At 42.0% G+C, this 15,637-nt stretch overlaps 1 protein-coding gene across 2 annotated transcripts in view; it reads right to left on the reverse strand.

The window, feature by feature from the left end:
- Positions 1–15,340, reverse strand: part of SLC17A8 (solute carrier family 17 member 8) — a 39,343-nt gene extending 24,003 nt beyond the window's left edge. For both annotated transcript variants that reach the window (XM_004589623.2, XM_036492398.2), the window contains exons 1-2: positions 15,117–15,340; positions 5,547–5,799 (exon numbers count right to left, since the gene is read on the reverse strand). In XM_004589623.2, the coding sequence (XP_004589680.2) occupies positions 5,547–5,799; positions 15,117–15,217 (354 nt within the window). In that variant the 5' untranslated portion in view covers positions 15,218–15,340. The remainder of the gene's footprint in view (positions 1–5,546; positions 5,800–15,116) is intronic.
- Between the last annotated feature and the right edge of the window lie 297 nt (positions 15,341–15,637).

A 15,637-nucleotide genomic window follows, 5' to 3' on the forward strand; every position in this document is an offset into this window, starting at 1 on the left:
TGGCAAGTCAGTGTCTGATTCTAACACTAAAGGATGAGACACTCTAGGAAGGCTTCCATGTCCTGATCAGAAGGTGCAGGTAAATAGTTGCTGAGTGGATGAATAAAGTAAGAGCTTTGAGCAGCACTGATGTCAACATTTAAGTGTGGGGCTGGCATTCTTCATTATCAATATATAATGCTTTGTGAACTCTTACCATAGTTATTTTTCTGGTACAACTCATATCACAGTTATTTGTTCATGTAGTCAGCATTTACCTAGTGTTTCCTATATATGGGTCAGCTGCCAGACAATATGAATACAAATTCAAGCAGGAATCACCGTGGCCTTCAAGCCACATACTAAATGACATTGTATACTTTTCTCTACCATACTTAGCATTGTGTGAATTAGGAAGCAAAAGTTCAAGAGTAAAAAGAGCGCAGTAATCATTCATTCAAATTTCCCACCAAATGCTCATTTTGCACCTATTTTGTGTCACATCTTGTTGGAAGCATTTGGGTTCCAGTAGTGAACAGTAGCCCTTGCCTTTATGAAGAAGCCAGTGCGGATGCTCATTGGTGAACGAATGGTGACCAACAATGAAAGGGAGAAAAACAGTCAAGGAAGTGGGATATGGGAAAAGAGGGGAGGGAGGGGAGCTGACATTTTAGACAAAAGAACCAGGACTGACGTCAATGAGATGATTGTGCTTGGCATGATGGGTTCATTAAGTCACCACAAGGACACAGAGAGACAGAAGCCATCGCAATGGTAAAACACAGACGTCATCTGCTCTCTGCTGAGCTACTTTCAAGTTACTTCTTCCACCAATCCTTGGAACATTCACTTGCAAGTAATTGTTATTAATTCGTTTTTAGAAGATGAGGAAACAAGGGCTTAAACATGCATGTACTCATCCAAGGTCACCCAGCAAGTTGTTAAGATCACAACCTCTCATCTGCCTGACACCCTAGCACCTTCTACTCCCACCCCGACCCTAACCACAAAAGCTACATTCTCTGCACCTCCTAACAGAAAGTTGAAATCCTCACTATGGAGAGACAAGAATTTTTTGGCTCAAGCTGCACAACAATCCAAGAAACCAAGGCAGAGGGAAAACTGAAATGGTTTTCAGTCCCACTTCATGCCCCTGCTAACTCTCCAGCCCATCATCTTTTCTGCCTGACAGGAGGGATTTCCAGGGTTCTTTGAAAGAAATGACCCAAGGAGGACCCTTAGACCTGCTTTTGTCATTATCTGAGCCTTACCAAGACCATCATGGAAGACTAGAAACTTGATAAATATTTCTCCAAGGGAAGACACAGAAATGGCCACCTGGTACAACAAAAGATGCTCAATGTCACAGTTACAGAAATGAAATCAGCATCACAATGAGCTATCACTTCATTATCCCAAAAATAAGAACTTAAGATGACAATCATTGGCTAGAATGCAGGGAAACTGAACTACACATGCACTGTTGGTTGGAAGACAGAATAGTAAAGCCACCGTGGAAAGCAATATGGAAGATGCTCAAATAACTAAAAATCAGAAACTATTAAATGATTCTTCAATTCCACTTCTACGTATTTAGCCAGATATTTATAGTCAATAGTAATGCGTGTGGAGTTTCAAAAACCTTGTAGAATATTTGAATTTAAAAAATAATTTTATTTTAGTCCAAATATTTTAAACCCATGCATGGGTTTTTCATAATATGAATTTTCCACTAATTATTTTAACACCCCAAGTATTTTACATTTTAAAATTTGTTTAAAAGTGGCCAGTGCTGTGGCATAATAGGCTGTCTTTGCTAGAAGTGCTGGCATCCCATATGGACACCAACTTGACTCCTGGCTGCTATACTTTCAATCCAGCTTCCTGCTAATGCACCTGGGAAAATAAGGGAAAATGGTCAAGGTCCTTGGACCCCTGAATCATGTGGGATATTCCCAAGAAGCGCCAGGCCCCTGGCAGCAGACTGGCCCAGCCCCAGCCATTGCAGCCACTTGGGGGTAACCAGCACATGGAAGATCCCTCGCTCTGTCTCTCTTCTCTCTGTAAACCTGCCTTTCAAATGAAAATAAATAACTTCAAAAAATGTTACAGAGGTAGCTCTCAGGTTAAGCATTATTATTACAGCAAAATATTCCAAAGTTAAAAATGGGATGGATGTTGTAGCGTGGTGAATTAAGCTTCTGCTTGTAGGGCCCACACTTCTTATGGGAGTGCCAGTTCGAGTCTCAGATGTTCCACTGCCAATCCAGCTGCTCGTTAATGTACATGAGAAGCAACAACAGTGAGCTGAGTGTTTGAGTCCCTGCCACCCACGTGGGAGACCTGGATGAAGCTCCTGGCTCCTGGCTTCAGCCTGACTCAGCCCCAGCTGTTGTAGCCATTTGGGAAGTGAACTAGTGGAGGGCAGTTCCTCTCTCTATCTCTCTATCATTCTGCCTTTCAAATAAATAAATAAATAAAAAGCATTTTTAAATTAAAAAAAAATTGTAACAGTCTATGAATGAACCATTGCTGATAGCACCCAAAAGACATCCTTGTCAACCTCCAGAAACTTTTAACTTAGTTGGAAAACATGTCTTTGTGGATGTGAACAAGTCACAGATCTTAAGAAGAAATGTTCTATATTATGTAGTACAGCCATAAATCTGACAACATATATCCTTATAAAAGAAAGGCAGAGGGAGGTATGAGGGGTAGAGAGGAGAAGGCCGTATGAGGAGACTGACAGACACTGTAGTTTGGCAGCCCCAAACCAAAGAACTCCTAGAAGAATCAAGAACGATTCCCCAAGAGCCTTCAAAAGGAGGGGGGCCCTGTCCACAGCTGGAGTTTAGACTCTGCACTGTACAAGTGGGAGAACATGCATTCCTGTTGTCTTAAGCCATCAAGTTAGTGGTTCTTTGTTACTGCAATCTTAGGAAACGAATGTAAGGAATCAGTATGGACTTTTTCACCTGTTCTTTCAGTATCTTTTTATTCCCATTTTGCAATAACAGAAGTATAAGTTAGCAAAGAACTAGAAGGAGTGCCACTTCCGGTATCCAGGCTCATACTTCCTTCCAAGATCCTGCCTTCCTCGTCATGGGATTCTCCCTGAATGTCATACAGTGTTGTAAATGTCTCACATCTTTCAACTCATAATTATTAAGGGAAAAAAATAGTTATTCACACATTAGCCAAAAATCACCCTTTGCAGTGCCACTATTTGTTGGAAAGACCCATGTTCATACTGCTTGTTTCTCTCCTGCTTTTGAAAACAAAGACTTGAAAATATCTCAGTGCAAACATCCACTTTCCCCCACACACAACAGAAAACCAAACCAAACCCCATCCATTCACAGCATTTTGTCATGCTCAGCTGATAGACAAGTTGCTTTCTGTTTGCACAAGAGAAAAATGACCTGCTATAAATCAGAATGCGCTAGAACTTCTGACATGCCACCAAACTTCCGCTTCTGACATCAGAAAAAATATGGTATATTTTATATTTTCTTTTATTTGAATAGAGTTTAGATCTTATTCAGTTTCTCTAAGACTCCGAAGGACAAAACCATAGCAACTAGGATGCAACCACTAACATGGCTCCTTGCGTTCATCACGATGTCTGTTCCCTATGCCTCAAGGTGGGCTATATTGATCTAAGCCTGTCTTTTCAGCCAACAAACAAACGCAAAGCAGCATCTCATTTTGATCTGGGCCTCAACAGACAAGTTTTAATTAGCTGGCCTTGCTCACAAAAGGCTGACAGAACGCATGTGACACACATCTGAAACTTTGATATTATACATCATTCTTTATTTAAATAATGCATGATATCTACCTCTCCCCCTCCCCGCACCCCAGCCAGGTCTACCCACAGCTCACATCCCCCAAAAGGGAAGAATATTTTTTCATGACACATGCAGCTGGGCCTTAGACATTTGACAGAGAATCTCCATGGTGCTGTTGTCATCTAGCAGAATTTTCTTAGTTTAAAAAAAAAAAAAAACCCTGCGTGCAGGCCAACTAAACACTTCTTTTTAATGGATTTAAATCCAATTTTCCCAAACCAGTGCTCGGCAGAAGGCTGTCGCAGGTGATGCTGGGAGAAGTGGCATGAGAGGGAGCAGCTGTCTGCCATCAAGTCAGTTCAGGAAATACTAACCTCCCACCCCCAACCTCTCGCGAAGCGTCTCAGTGGACACAGCACACACAAGCAACACGTCCTGCAAGTTCTTCACGGCACGGCTCACAGAGCAATAGCTGCCCAGACACCGGCTTGGGAAACTCCAGTCTAAATGATTCTTCAGAAACAGGTGAGGACCAGAGACCTAGCAGCTGCCTCTCTACAAAGTCACAGGTTGTTCCAGGCGTTCAGTTTGATGAGATTGTGCTGATTGGTTGTCCCCTGGGCATGCAATCTCATTTGTTTCCTCTGCCAGGACCTCAGCCTTTCTCTAGGCCGTCACGTATGAGACAAGACTAATTTTAGGTGTTGAGTGACTCATTCAAGCAGCCTGCTTGTTTAAGTCACATCAGAGCGTGTATACCTAAGTCAACGGCTGCAGAATGGGGTCTGCTGCCTCCACCTCCCTCTCACGGAGCCACGTCCCCGTGGGCGGAGGGCACAGACTTGGACAACTCTGCCGAAGCCCCTCCAGGATTCCCTGTGTGATTGGAGAGAATCGGTGTGAAGAAGCGCGGATTTATTTGGATGTCTCTAAGCCTTGGGTGCTCGGCTTTATTATTAGGGAATTTTTAACTGGGAGTCATGGATGGAATTCTGTGGATTAGTTAACTTGGGTAGAAAAAAGTGAACGTCTTTATTTTCACTGACTGCTCAGATCGGCTTCTGTGATTATGAACATGAGCAACAAGCCACACTGGTATTCCCTCACTGGAAATCACACTTGTGCTTGATCCCACGTCACAAAGCCTCAGTGTGCTCCCAGCTTCAAATGCCTGCAGATGCATTTGGTCCTCTGACTCATACATACTGTCACATACGTAACATTTAAATATTTTGATATCTACGTTGTAATATAACTAAATTCTATTGTAATCCTATATATTTTATTTTAAGGCTTCAAAGCACTATTTTAACAAACATCTCATAAGTCTTGATGAGATTATCAAAAATTCCAAGGCACGAAATAGTCCTTGGTTGCTTTCCTAAAACACATCATGTTCTTTCTCTTTCACACTCTGAGTTCCTTGTTCTTCAAGAAGTTTCCTTCTCTCCTCACCAAAACCTTCTTCATCCTCCAGGTCCTACTATCTCCCTCTTTGGGAATTCTTTCACAATATAGAAGTCCAACTAGGGCTGTTCTCTATGATCAAGCATTCCGCATACACCAGCACAGCACATCATCCCACCCTGCCAGCACCTGCCTGTTTCTATGAAGGGCCCACCCAACTCTCCTCCTTACCCAGCACAGTGCCCAGCTTCAACAGTAATCCCTCCAGGTTTTTGTCCTGCCAATGAATGACTGCCATGCTTTCATCATGCCACAAGGTGTTTACAACCTGCAGTCATCCAAGTACTTGCCACTAAAAATAACACTGACCTGAATTTCCGGTTTTCCATTGACGTAAACGGTGCTGTTGTTGACCATTTCTACGATGGCTACTCCAAGATTGCACCGAATCCCAAAGGAGATGCAGAATCCCAGCCCACTCATGATGGCGATGATGTAGCGCTTAGGGATGCCACAACAGCGGCAGTCACAGAACGGGGCCCTGGGCCTGGAGGCCTGCACGGGTCTTCCTTCTTCATTCAGTTCAATGTGATCTTCCTTCTCATTGGTCCCATCAAGTTTTCTACGTAGTGAAAAAAAACAAAGAAAAAAAGTGCCAGCATTAGGAGAAAAAGTGTATGGGGTGAAAGGAAAAAATAATAACAAGAAAACAACATTGGAAACCCAAATACAATCTGTATTTTGGAAAATTAGCATTGCTATGATTAAAGTCAATCATAGTTAACTAAAATGACATACATTCCAGATACTCTGCTAGACTTCCGTAAGCATTAAACAATTTAAATCTCCTTAGTTCATGAGGCATGTAGAGATTATGGTGCCATTTTACAGGTGAGGAAACCAAGTTAACTGGTATGGGGGCAAGTGCCTCTACAGAGTTTGTCTCTAATAATGTGCTACACTGCATTTCCTGCTGAAAGACTAATGAATTGGGGCCATGGTTGTTGTGTAAAGGGTGAAGCCACTGCTTGAAATGCCAGCATCCCATATGGACACTGGTTCAAGTCCTGATTGCTCCACTTCTAATTCAGCTCCCTCCTAACACAACTGGAAAGGCAGCAGAAGATGCCTCAAGTGCTTGGACCCTTGCACTCATATGGGAGATGTGAATGAAATTCCTGCTTCCTGGCTTTGACCTGGCCTAGCCCTGGCCATTGCAGCCATTTGGGGAATGAACCAGCAAATGGAAGATCTTTCTTTCTCAGCCTCTCTCTGGAAATCTGCCTTTCAAATAAATCGTTAAAAAGTAGTGGGAGAGGGGAAAGTACTTTAAGAATAGAGGAAGAAACAAACAAAAAGCCTGCTTTCTTAAGAAGACTCTACTAAACCAGAAGACTTCAATAATTTGTAACAGCTGCTTAATTTATTAGTGATCTTTCTGTTTCTGACTGCAATTGGTCTTTATATCAGAGTGATATCTGTCATTGTTTCCCAAAATGGACAATTGGGGTCTCAGACTGCTGGGGCTTTACACCCTGGGGTTGTATGTGCCTCTGTCCACCTCCACAACTGCCCAGAAAGCATCCAAGCCCCAGGGTACCCAATGCACAAATTATGCTAAGTAGCCTTTAGGCACTGATGGAACTATGAACATGCAGATGTTCCCACTAATTGTGGCGAAGGCTCGGCTTTGTTCCCTATGTGACCTGGTCAACATCTGGAGCACAGCATGGGCAGAAGCTGCAGCTTATTTTTGCAAGTTTATAAAATCCATTCCCTCGCTTATTGTGGTAAGGATGAGGGTACTTCAGTTTGTGGAAAATGGAATTTTAAAATCTTTGTTTTGGTACAAAAATTGGGGGACATTTTTGAATTCTGTTTGTAATGAACACCCGAGCTGAAAAATGGGGATGAATCCTGCTTCTCATGGTTGCTTTGAGGAGTAAGGGAAATTACCTGTGCAATAAATAACCACCATGGGAGGCACATGAGGGCGAGACATAGCCAGTATCCTTCTACTTCCTTTCTTCTACCATAAGGATAGGCAGCCAGTGTGTAAACTGGCTCCCAGGTTATTCCAGTACCCATTATCCCCATGGTCACCCCTGCAAGAGCTAGGTTGTCAAATCACATTACACATACACTGCTGCTTTTCTTAAAATTAAAACAAAGAAGAAAGAAAAAAAAACACATTCAAACTCACATCTCTATCCAAAGGGGAAAAATTAAAATTAGACTAATAGTAAGCATATAGATGATCATCATTCATGGCTGTCTGATGTTTTCACCTTCTCTTGATTTTGAGTCTCATTTGAACAGCAGAGAAAGCTGCTTTGCCTTGGCTCTCTTGCAGCTATAGTAGAGGCACGTGAGGCGGACTCCACCAAACCAGAGATCCCTGGGTGGAATATAAACATTGAAGGAAGGGACAAAAAGATGCTACAGTCTGCAGGGAAAATGGCAATGCAAAAAGCAGCAAATGTAATGGCCAAGGCAACCGGTGCCTCTGTGGCTATCGTGTCAGAATTTCTGGAACAAATCATGAATATCATTACAACCTTGAGGCAGGCAGTGATGGCAGTTGTGTGTTTTCCTAAACAGTCTTAGGGGTCCTGAAGCTTACCTCTTGGGCAGAGTTCTAAAGTAAGGGGATCCATAGGAGATTTTGAAAGTAGACCCTAAAGATTAGATCCTGGGGATTGATTACTCACTAGTTGAGTAGTACGGAGGACGTCACTCTGGGGGGATAGATGGAACCTTCATTGCTTTGGACCATTCTCAGGATTTGCTCTCATTTTTCCCCTATGGCCATGAAATCAATAACTAGAGTTGAACCTTGGCATGAATCGTGTTGGAAAAGTGCTGAACCTACCAGAGGTGGGCGAGGCTTTACACCAAAGGAGCAGGACATGGCTAATGTGTACCATAGGAAGCAAGAAAGGATGCCTGAAAATGGATCCTGAACATTCTGTATTCACAGAAGGATGGGATGAGAAAGGTGGATTTGGGAGAATTTCTCAATATGGAATTAAATTGTCCTCCAAAAGGATATGCTGAAGTCCTAATCTCCAATACCTATGAATATGATCTTAGTTGGAAATCAGGTGTCTGTAAATGTAATCAAGTTAAGAAGAGATCATATTGGATTAGAATAACTCTAATCCAGTGGCTGAAGTCCTTTTAGGAAGAATTGAATGTGGGTCTGTAGACCCAGAAATGGGAGAGTGCAGGGGAGAGTAAGGCCTCAACAAAACAGAGCGCCCAGGATTACAACAATCACTAGAGGCCAGGAAGAGACAAGGATGACTCCTCCTTCAGGGCCTTCTGAAGGAGCACAGCCCTGCCAATTTCTTGGCTTTGAACTTCTAGCCTCCATAATTACAATAGAATAGACTTACACTGATTTAATCCACTCAGATCATGATGCTTGTTAAAGGAGCCCTGGAAAGGTGATAAAAAGGACACTCTCTTCATGACACAGGACTTAACATCTGGTAAACATGTAGGAAAATGGTTCTAATAAGCGAAGCTGGTTCTTGGAAGCTTACCTAAAACAGAGCTATTACAAGGAGTCCAACGATAAAATTTAATGTAATTATGTACTGATTTTTTTTAGTAATTTTTGGTCAGAGAAGACTATGACTTTTAAACTGACTTCTGGGTTTCTTGTGGCTCATCAGTGAAATGAGGACGTCTTTGAAGCACATTTGACTATCAGTGACTTCTGCCTTTCAAATTGAGCATTAGTGATTTTCCCATTTGGCATACGTACCTGAAGTGGGGACACAATGAAATCAGGTCATGATGCAATAATCATACTCAACATTGTTCTTCTTGTTGCCAATTTTTATTCTGAGAGAGAACACTCAAGGCCACAAGAACATCCTTTCTTTGGTCCAAGTCCATGTCCTCTTTTTTTCTATCAGTGTTTCATGTACTTAATTTGTAGTCCTATTTCATTTTTAATGCCTGGTTTAAAGAATTCTCAGTTTGATCTAATTATAGAAATACATTAGTAAGAATTAAATTGGATAGCCTCTATCCAATTTAAGTTTGATCTCTGTCACTAGAAATTTAAAAATTCATGATTGTTTTATCTTCATGTTAATCGTACTCTTGATCAATTAAAACGTCTCTCTTTAATTGACTTTTTAAAAATAGTATTGCTGAAACTGTTATAAAAGATTATGGAGAAAGGAATCAAAAGTCTCGAAGAGATGAACTCACAGTCATGGATTTCCTATACAAGATCAGAGAAATGCAAAAACAAACTGTGTTTTTCAGGAGGCTCCTAGGAACAACCCTTCAGTAAGCCCATAAGGAATTCAATGACAATAGAGCCACCAGCACCACTGAGAGTCGCAAAAGCTACAACCGGTGTTTGCAGCAGGGGGGCTACTCCAGAACTAAAGCAATCGGGATGATAGAATTCTATAATAGTAGAGGACAGGACAATGCTTGGCCTTCTTAGACAAAGGCAGCAAAATTAAAATGAGACTTGTAGGATCTTATTATAGAAATGAGTGACAGAACTTGGTACTTCTAGGAGCCCAAACAGATACTACATTATATTCGCATTCAGAAAAGATCAACAATGTCCATTAGGAAAGATGATAAGACAGCTGTTTTATTGACCGAAGATGAATGACAATATATAGTCATAGTCATGTCTTCTGGACCTCCCGCGGGATGTCACATTGATCCACTAGGACCAACAGATAACATCATGTATGCCACAGCTCCTGAGCAAGAAGTGACAAGTACTTTGGATGGCTCAGTGGAACACATGGGCCCAAGGGTGAGAGATATTACAAAACGTTGCCAGCCCACCATAATAACCAGCCTACTGCAATACTAAGTTCATAGGAATAGAGCGGTTTGAGATTACAGAATGCTCCTTACCGAATACAGGAAGAGTCAGAAAGAAACTTTGTACTACTAAGAAGCACAATGGTTCATCGATTTCTTTGAGATTGGAGGGGCAGCATTTTCTACATGTTCTAACCCATTTATCCCATAACTTAAAAGGCTATTCGTTTTTAGAAAATTCCAAAGTTAAAAGGTGTTCAGTAGTGAATGTAAACTTTGACAAGAGCAATCCTGCCATGAAGGCCATGTTATTCTGCAATCCCTGCTACTAATGTAGGAACTGAGGTGGGAGAAGATGCCTAATGAAATTCCTGGGAAAATCTAATAGAGCAACTAAAGCAAAGATTTTTAGGATTCTGAGACAAAGTATTATCTTGTTCAGTACAGAATTATACACACAGTGTACACAAAACAACTCAACATGTTAGTGATAGTAGAGATACACAGTATCTTATCATGGACTATCAAGCAACCTCATAGCTGCCACTCACCCCACCATGAGCTGAGGACCAAGAGACCTACCAAGTCGCAATGCCCACCAGAAGATGGAAGTAGTACATCTAGGAATAAGTACGAGCAGAGCCATGGGACCAAGTCAGCTCATACCAGAGATCCAGACTCCTATGTCTCTTACTATTAAAACAATGCCTCTCCACTAACTCACACCCATGGGCAAATTCTAGGAATGAATAAAACAAAAGAGGAAACAGCCTGGTTCACAGGTGGTCAGTCTGGTGAGTTAGGGACCAGGAGAAATGGACTTTGGCTGCACAACAGAACCATCAGGATAGCCCTGAAGAGCAGTGATGAGGGAAACACTTCCCCATAAGTAGAGCTGCAAGCATCATTTGGGCACTCATTTTGTCGGTACAACTAGCTAATCCTTCACCTCCAAGCACCAGGATCCCGCGTGAGCACAGGTTGTGTCCTGGCTGCTCCACTTCCCTTCCAGCTTTCTGCTTGTGGCCTGGGAAAGTAGTAGAGGGCAGCACAAAGCCTTGGGACCCAGAGAACCTTGCCTAAAACGGGTTTAATAAAACAAAATAACAAAATGAAATAGCAAGGAAGGACAGGGGAAGAAGTGGAAGGACGGAAGGTGAGCACCATCTTATAACTAGACAGCCAGGAAGTCTTCCTTGGCAGACTTTCAGGCAGGAGCTGAAAGAAACCAAAGGAATGAGCCATCAGACCATTCTGATGGCAAGTATTTAGGCAAAGGGACCAGGTGGTGCAAAAGCCCAGATGAGAGTGGGTGTGAGGAATTCCTGGATGAGCAAGAAAGGCCCGAGTCCCAAGTGGAATAGAGCAGGAGGAGAATGCCAGAGATTAAGTTAGAAACTTTTCAAGGTCCCACAGACAACACGGAACCATAGAGGACACACAAAGGAGATTAACTGTATCCCTAAGGGAGGTGGGAAACCACGGGGAGGAGCTGAGCATGGGATTTGGGCCCACGGGCCATACGAAGTCCACAAAATCATTTGTTCTGGCAACTTCAGGTACAACTCAAAATTCAAGAAATCTACAGAAGGTTAACTTTTTTTTAAAGATTTATTTATTTTATTACAAAGTCAGATATACAGAGAGGAGGGAGAGACAGAGAGGAAGATCTTCCGTCCGATGATTCACTCCCCAAGTGAGCCACAACGGGCCGGTGCGCACCGATCCGAAGCCGGGAACCTGGAACCTCTTCCGGGTCTCCCATGCGGGTGCAGGGTCCCAATGCATTGGGCCGTCCTTGACTGCTTTCCCAGGCCACAAGCAGGGAGCTGGATGGGAAGTGGAGCTGCTGGGATTAGAACCGGCGTCCATATGGGATCCCAGGGCCTTCAAGGCGAGGACTTTAGCCGCTAGGCCACGCTGCCGAGCCCGAAGGTTAACTTTTAAATTGATAATTATGTATGGTCTGCAAATGATGTTATAAGTATCTAAATATTTGGCTCTTGAAGAACAAAAATTCCCCATCCTTAGAATCACCCCTTGTAGCCATGTGGCCTGAGTTCACGCAAGAAATAAAAGCAACTGAAACCCAGGGTTGTCTAATCTCAGAGCATGCCTTAACACATCTGCCTTTGTCAGGTGCCCAGGTGATCCATGTGTTGAATGTGCAACCCTTGACACTTTGAAAAGCACCCTCACAGAATTCAATGAGTTGACAGAGCCTAAAACATACTAGTAGGTGTTTGCCGTTATTTCATTATATTCCTATGCATCAAATGTCATTTAGGTTGAACAAAGCTGCATGTACATTTCTAAACGTTAATCTCGTTTTTTTTTGTTTTAAAGATTTATTAATTTTTATTAGAAAGGCAGGTTTACAGACAGAAGGAGAGACAGAAAGATCGTCCATCCGCTGGTTCGTTCCCCAAGTGGCTGCAACAGCCAGAACTGAGCTGATCTAAAGCCAGGAGCCAGGAGCTTCTTCTGGGTCTCCCACACAGGTGCAGGGTCCCAAGGCTTTAGGCCAACCTCTACTGCTTTCCCAGGCCTCAAGCAGGGAGCTGGAGGGAAGTAGAGTAGCCAGGGCACAAACCGATGCCCATATGGGATCCCAACACATTCACGGTGAGAATTTAGCCTCTAGGCTATTGCACCCAGCCATGAACATTAATTTCTAGGTCTAAAGTTCTCTCTGTCATCAGTATAGTCTAACACTAGACCATAAGCAAGTACATCCCCTATATTCCTGCACTTCAAAACTATTGTTGTTCCTTTAGCTGATTAGTTGCTCACCTGTTTCTTAACAATGTCTGTTTTCCAGGAAGGCTAATGATGCCTGACTGTAATCAACCCCATGTGTGAACTCTGAAAAGCTTCTCTGGGCTTTTGCCTCTCCCTCCCGCAGGAAAAACACTCTGATTAAAAAGCATCTCAAGGATCCCATTTAGATGATGATCTCAGCCTCAAACATTACTAAACATCTATGATTTACACTGCCTGCCAGGCTAGGAAGCAGGGGTTTTTCACTTCCAAATGCCCTTTGTAAAGCAGAAAACTGCCATGAGTTTCACTTTATATATATAGATATAGATATATAGATATATAGATATATATACACACATATTTTATGTGAAAATCAATGGAGTAATAAAGAATTGCACATTATATGCCAGGCTCCTGGCAAAGTGCTTTCATATCATTATCTTATAGATATGCAGCTAACATGAAGTGCACATTAGAGCTGGCTTGGATTATTCTGAAACTCAGCTTAGACCACTGGAGCTGAGGATCAGCTTGGAAGATCCATCAAGTCACACTTATTTTTCCTTCCTCTGCCGATAGTTAATCTTCTGAGGTAACTGAAAGAAGGAGTTGGAGTTCTGCCTCATTTTTTCTAAAGCCTCTACAACTACGACAGCCAACACAATGACAAGGACTTGTTTTAAACACCGTGCTGGTCATTTTTCTGTTGTCCTAAGATATCATTGTCAGGATGAAGTTCAGTGTCTTTAGACATGACTCAATTTTTGGTTGAAGTCACCCAACTTGGAAATTACTAATTGTTTTAGAGTTCTAAGCAAACCAGTTTGACAAACAAAAAGATCTTTATATGATCATCCAATCACATGTAAAAAAATCCAGCTTTTGGGGTCAATCTCCTACCAAAAAAAGGATAACAAACAAAAAAATCAAATTGAAGTTCAAAAAATTGTAAAGTACTTTTGTCAAGCATTTTAAAACCTCGGGTACAGTTGGGTGATTATAATGGTGAGCATAACCCTAAGTCATGGATTTTTGTTTCTAACTTTGTCAAATTTGTCTGTCATCACTTGAAATAGCCAATGAAGCCATTGTGCCTTCTTGTTGCATTTTTAATCAAATGTACATCACCACAATAAGAGGTTCCCTAAGGAACGTGCAACAAAAGCATCAAACATTCGCCTCCAAAATGTTAGTATAGTCATTCTCTAGTTGGCTGCTGTCACTGGTCTAGGTTTTCATCTAAAAATGATGATTGAGGGGAGGTTCCATTGGATCTTTTTTACTGTAATTACTACATCAATAGGATCCCAACCTGTTCTCTTATTACATAAGCACATCAACAATGGCACAGTGGCAGTGTTGGTACTGAAGGGAGCACATATGTTAAACCCAAGAAGCAGGAAGAGTCTCAGAAATAGGTGTACATTACCTAGAGACAATCCTTTAATTGCACAAGATTTTAAATGTAAGAGATAGCATAGTTAAATGGGCAATGCTGGGTGGTGTTTTCACTAACCAAGATTAAAAATGATGATTCAGATACACAGAAAGCCTTTCAAAAGTATTTTTTCTATCTATGCCAAGGAAATAAAGGAGTCTTCCCACCTTGCATATAAGGACCACAGATTAACTCATTTATTAAACCCGAGAAGGCATTTACTATGTCTATAACATTTTACAAATTAGAATGTCACGTAAACCCATTAATTCATGACAAATTCTCTTTCTAATAACATCGTATTTTACTTTTAAAATATTTTTGGGGGTTGGGTTAAAATCTCATTCAATACAATGACAGAACTTAACATTTCCCCACTTAACAGTCATTTGAGATTTTGTGCTGTAAGGAATACTACTAATTTATTTACATTTCCTCAAATTATTGTACTATTCCTTTTCTTTTTGAAAGCCATTCAATCAGGAGCCACTTTAGAGATTCTATATATAATAAGGTAAAGATTCTTGCCAAAAAAAAAAACCCTCAAAAAATCATTTCAGCTCAAAGCATAACTAAATTTGCCATTGAGCTAACATGAAATACTGCCTTTTAAATCTTTTCTGATCCAAGGCCAAACATACCATATACCTTGCCCCTATCTCCTGTAAGTGCTGACCCTGCTACATTGGCAGCATACTTGTCTCAACAAGAACTAAGTATTCTTAATTCAGCCCAATACTTTCTGATGCAGTTTTCCCATCAGCCTCGTAACATAAACTGTTGGAACAACCAGAGGCTACAGCAGCTATCTGCTCTGATCCACCTCACTTCATTAAACTGTGGTTTTATAAACACAACACAAAGTCGCTCAGGCATTGCTGACGCGAGGCTACTCAGAAATAAACCTCACGTTAGCATTCCAACTTTACCTTTGTAGAATCCCCAGTGAATCTCCCACGGCGTTCTTCACTCCTTCCTTCCCAGGTTTCAGAAATTTTTCCTTGAATGTCTCAAAAGCTTTGAACGGCATTTTGGATTGGGAGGGAGTCGGAGAGGCACCTGCAAGCTGTCACCAACCAGTTCCAGAAACTGGCATCTTCTCTGCTGGCAGGAGTGGAGACTGCTCTGGTTCCTGGAACACCTGGAAGTCCGTTCTCACAGAGGGAAGCGCTTAGAATCAGAAAGGAGAAGAAATGCAGCCCAGATTTTCCAAGACCACTTTCTCCTCTCCCAACCCTTCTGGAGTTCCTCCTAGGAAAAAAAAAAAAAAAAAAAGCCAAGAGTTGTCTGGCTGGGAATTCAGCCCCCTGAAAAACTACAAGTCAGCAGCAGCCACCGCTGGTGGCCGTTGCCTCGGACAGCCACTCTCGGACTGAACGCTGCCTCTCTCCAGGCTGCAGCTGGAGAAGCCACGGTGGGTTCCAGCTCATGCGGAGCCCCCAGAGCAGCC

This window comes from Ochotona princeps, chromosome 15 (assembly GCF_030435755.1).
Source record: "Ochotona princeps isolate mOchPri1 chromosome 15, mOchPri1.hap1, whole genome shotgun sequence".
Classification (NCBI taxonomy): domain Eukaryota; kingdom Metazoa; phylum Chordata; class Mammalia; order Lagomorpha; family Ochotonidae; genus Ochotona; species Ochotona princeps.